Below are 2,612 nucleotides of genomic sequence, written 5' to 3'. Positions count from 1 at the left end.
TTTGTAATAAACTTAGACACAACAATAGTATTATCAATGGCTTATATTTTAAGAAACTATAGAAAATGAAAACCCTTTCATATGCGCACTTTTACCCCAGTAACGGGTATGTGTACGCAGCACTGTGGGTAAGTGTACGCACTGTTGGGTAAGTGTACGCAACAACAAAAATATATAAATTTTAGAACATAATAATCGTCTTAAATTAAAATATGAGATCAACTAGAACTTATAAATCTTTAGTTACTTCGTCGTACATGTATCACAAATAAAAGTGCCGTGTTCGGAGCTGGAGCACTGTTCATGCCACCAGGCTCCACAAAGGCTACATTCAACCCAATCTTCAGTCGGCGGATCAGAATACTTTTCACCACATAAGGGACAGAAATACTCATTTTCGTCCTGTTTTGGTTTCTTAAGAGTCTTATTTACAACTTTCTTTTTTTTGGCAGTCTCAGGTGATTTTGTACTAGTTTTCTTAGTTTTAAGTCTTTCTTTTAAATCTAATCGAATTTTCTTCTTGGCTAATTTCTCTTCCTCCTCTTCTTTCTTAGCTTCTAACTCAGACTTATAGGGACTATCAGTAGCAATTATTGACTTTTTGCCTTTTCGTCGTCGATTTTGTGACATAGCTTTCGGTAGTGCTTGTATAGACGACAATGGTATGAATTCTTTGCTGGTTGAAGCTACAGGTGTTGGTGAAGATGCAGTGGTGGCTGAACTGGTGTTAGCCACTGGACACGATTGAGCGATCTCTAAGAAGTCTAGTGGAGTTTGCGTGTCAGTATTGAATGATGTCAATGTATGTGTAGAAGAGGTGGACGCTACTAAGTTTGTCAAGTGCTCTGCGCATGATGGATCTTCTTGGAAAGGTGCTGCTATAGTTGGCAACACCTCTTCTACATGTTGTGTAGGAATCATGTCAGTTACAGACGCTGCCGCGAAATCTTCTTCCGAAAAAATGTCTGTGTCTATTGGCCATATTCCAGAAACTTTGAAACCTGAAACCGCATTGCTAAGCGAAGCTGCTTTTTGAAAAGCCTCATTCACCAATTGAGCGATTTCTGTTTGTCCAATCACGCGGCCTGGATGGTGGCTTAGCCATTTATCACATGCGTAAGCGAATTTCGTTTTCAGAGGCCCAAAAAACCCACGATCTAAAGGCTGCATCTTGTGGCTACTATGAGGTGGGAGAGTAAGCATGTGAATACCATTATCACGACAATACAGTATAGCATTCAGTGAGATGTGGCTGCTATGGTTGTCTAAAATTAACAAGACGGGGTTATCTTTGGTTGGCTGAACATTGTCTTTGAAATGGTGTAGGTATTCTAGAAACAGACCCGTATTTATGAATCCTGAATCAGAAACCATTCCAATACTACCTTCAGGTGCATTATTAAGCAAATAACCTTTCATTCTCTTCCGGGGAAAAATAAATGCCGGAGGAACATAGTTTCCAGTTGCACTCATTGCGCAAACTAGTGTAATCGTTTGGCCTCTTTCAGCAGAAACGATTTTTCCCACCAGCTTTTTTCCTTTCACCGATATTACTTTTGGAATTTTCTTTGGCACAGTATTCACTCCACTTTCATCCATATTATATATTCGGCTGGGTACAAATTTGTATTTGTTGTAGAGGCTCTGCAAGTTATTATAAAATGTTGTAACTTGAGTTTCGTTGAATCCCATGGCTCTGGCAATACTAGTTGGGACTGGCTGTCGCAATTTCAATTGAGGGAACCTTTTGAGAAATCCATATACCCAGTCTCGGCCAGCTAATTTTGTGGATATGTTGAATCTATGAGTTACTTTATTTACTTCAGCATACTCATAAATCAACTTCTGGAGGTTCTGTATAGTGAGACCATAATAAAGATCATCACTTTGTTTAATATAATTGTATATATCAGTCTCTTGCTCCTTGGTGAAAGTCAAAGAAAATCTTCCCATGCTGGTTGCTGTCTTCCCAGCTTTTAAACGTTTTCGCAGAGTACTTTCCTTAAGTCCAACTTGAGATGCAGCTTTTCTTTTACTGGCACCCTTTGAAATTAATAATTTGGCGGCTTCCAGTTGCTCATCTGTGACGATGCATCTATCCGGAGCTTTCCTCAGATAATTTCGAGGCATTTTGATTTATATTTGTTCGCTGAAACAAAACAAAGCAACACATCATGCACAAAAAAATGCAAGCGGGGTAAGTGTGCGTACGCGCACACTTACACGACAGGCTTCTGCGCACACTTAACCCAAACTATCGAAACAGGATTGTATGAATATCGTTGATTATTGCGTCATCATAACAATTTAAACACTGGCAAATAAAAAACTTGATATTATATTGAACTCGATAGCAAAAAGCATATTTTCAAAAAAATTACATGACTACAAAAGATTACAGGTCAAATGTGACAAAAAATCGTAAATATTTTAACAAAAATCTTCATTTACCTCTCAATCCAAAATGGCGCGGGAACAGCCGCTATAATACGAGCGCTTCGCAAGACGTCTTGCGGGGTACTGAAGAGGGGGGTTGCCGTTCCTTCGCGATATATATTTTTCGAGATATTTAGAATGCGCACACTTAGACGCTGCGCACACTTGACCCACAT

At 39.1% G+C, this 2,612-nt stretch overlaps 1 protein-coding gene across 1 annotated transcript; it reads right to left on the bottom strand.

The window, feature by feature from the left end:
• Positions 1–243: 243 nt before the first annotated feature.
• LOC113232751 lies at positions 244–2,130 on the bottom strand. The gene has a single exon (XM_026467528.1). It carries the CDS (start codon positions 2,128–2,130, stop codon positions 244–246), a length of 1,887 nt encoding a protein of 628 aa, XP_026323313.1.
• Positions 2,131–2,612: the final 482 nt, after the last annotated feature.

This window comes from Hyposmocoma kahamanoa, unplaced genomic scaffold (assembly GCF_003589595.1).
Source record: "Hyposmocoma kahamanoa isolate Upper Pololo Valley unplaced genomic scaffold, ASM358959v1 78, whole genome shotgun sequence".
In the NCBI taxonomy this organism is placed as follows: Eukaryota; Metazoa; Arthropoda; class Insecta; order Lepidoptera; family Cosmopterigidae; genus Hyposmocoma; species Hyposmocoma kahamanoa.
This window is presented reverse-complemented; position numbering and strand designations above follow the sequence as displayed.

Bases quoted from the DNA above. Each gene is read 5' to 3' on its own strand.
- LOC113232751 (XM_026467528.1), bottom strand. From the start codon at position 2,130: ATGCCTCGAAATTATCTGAGGAAAGCTCCGGATAGATGCATCGTCACA.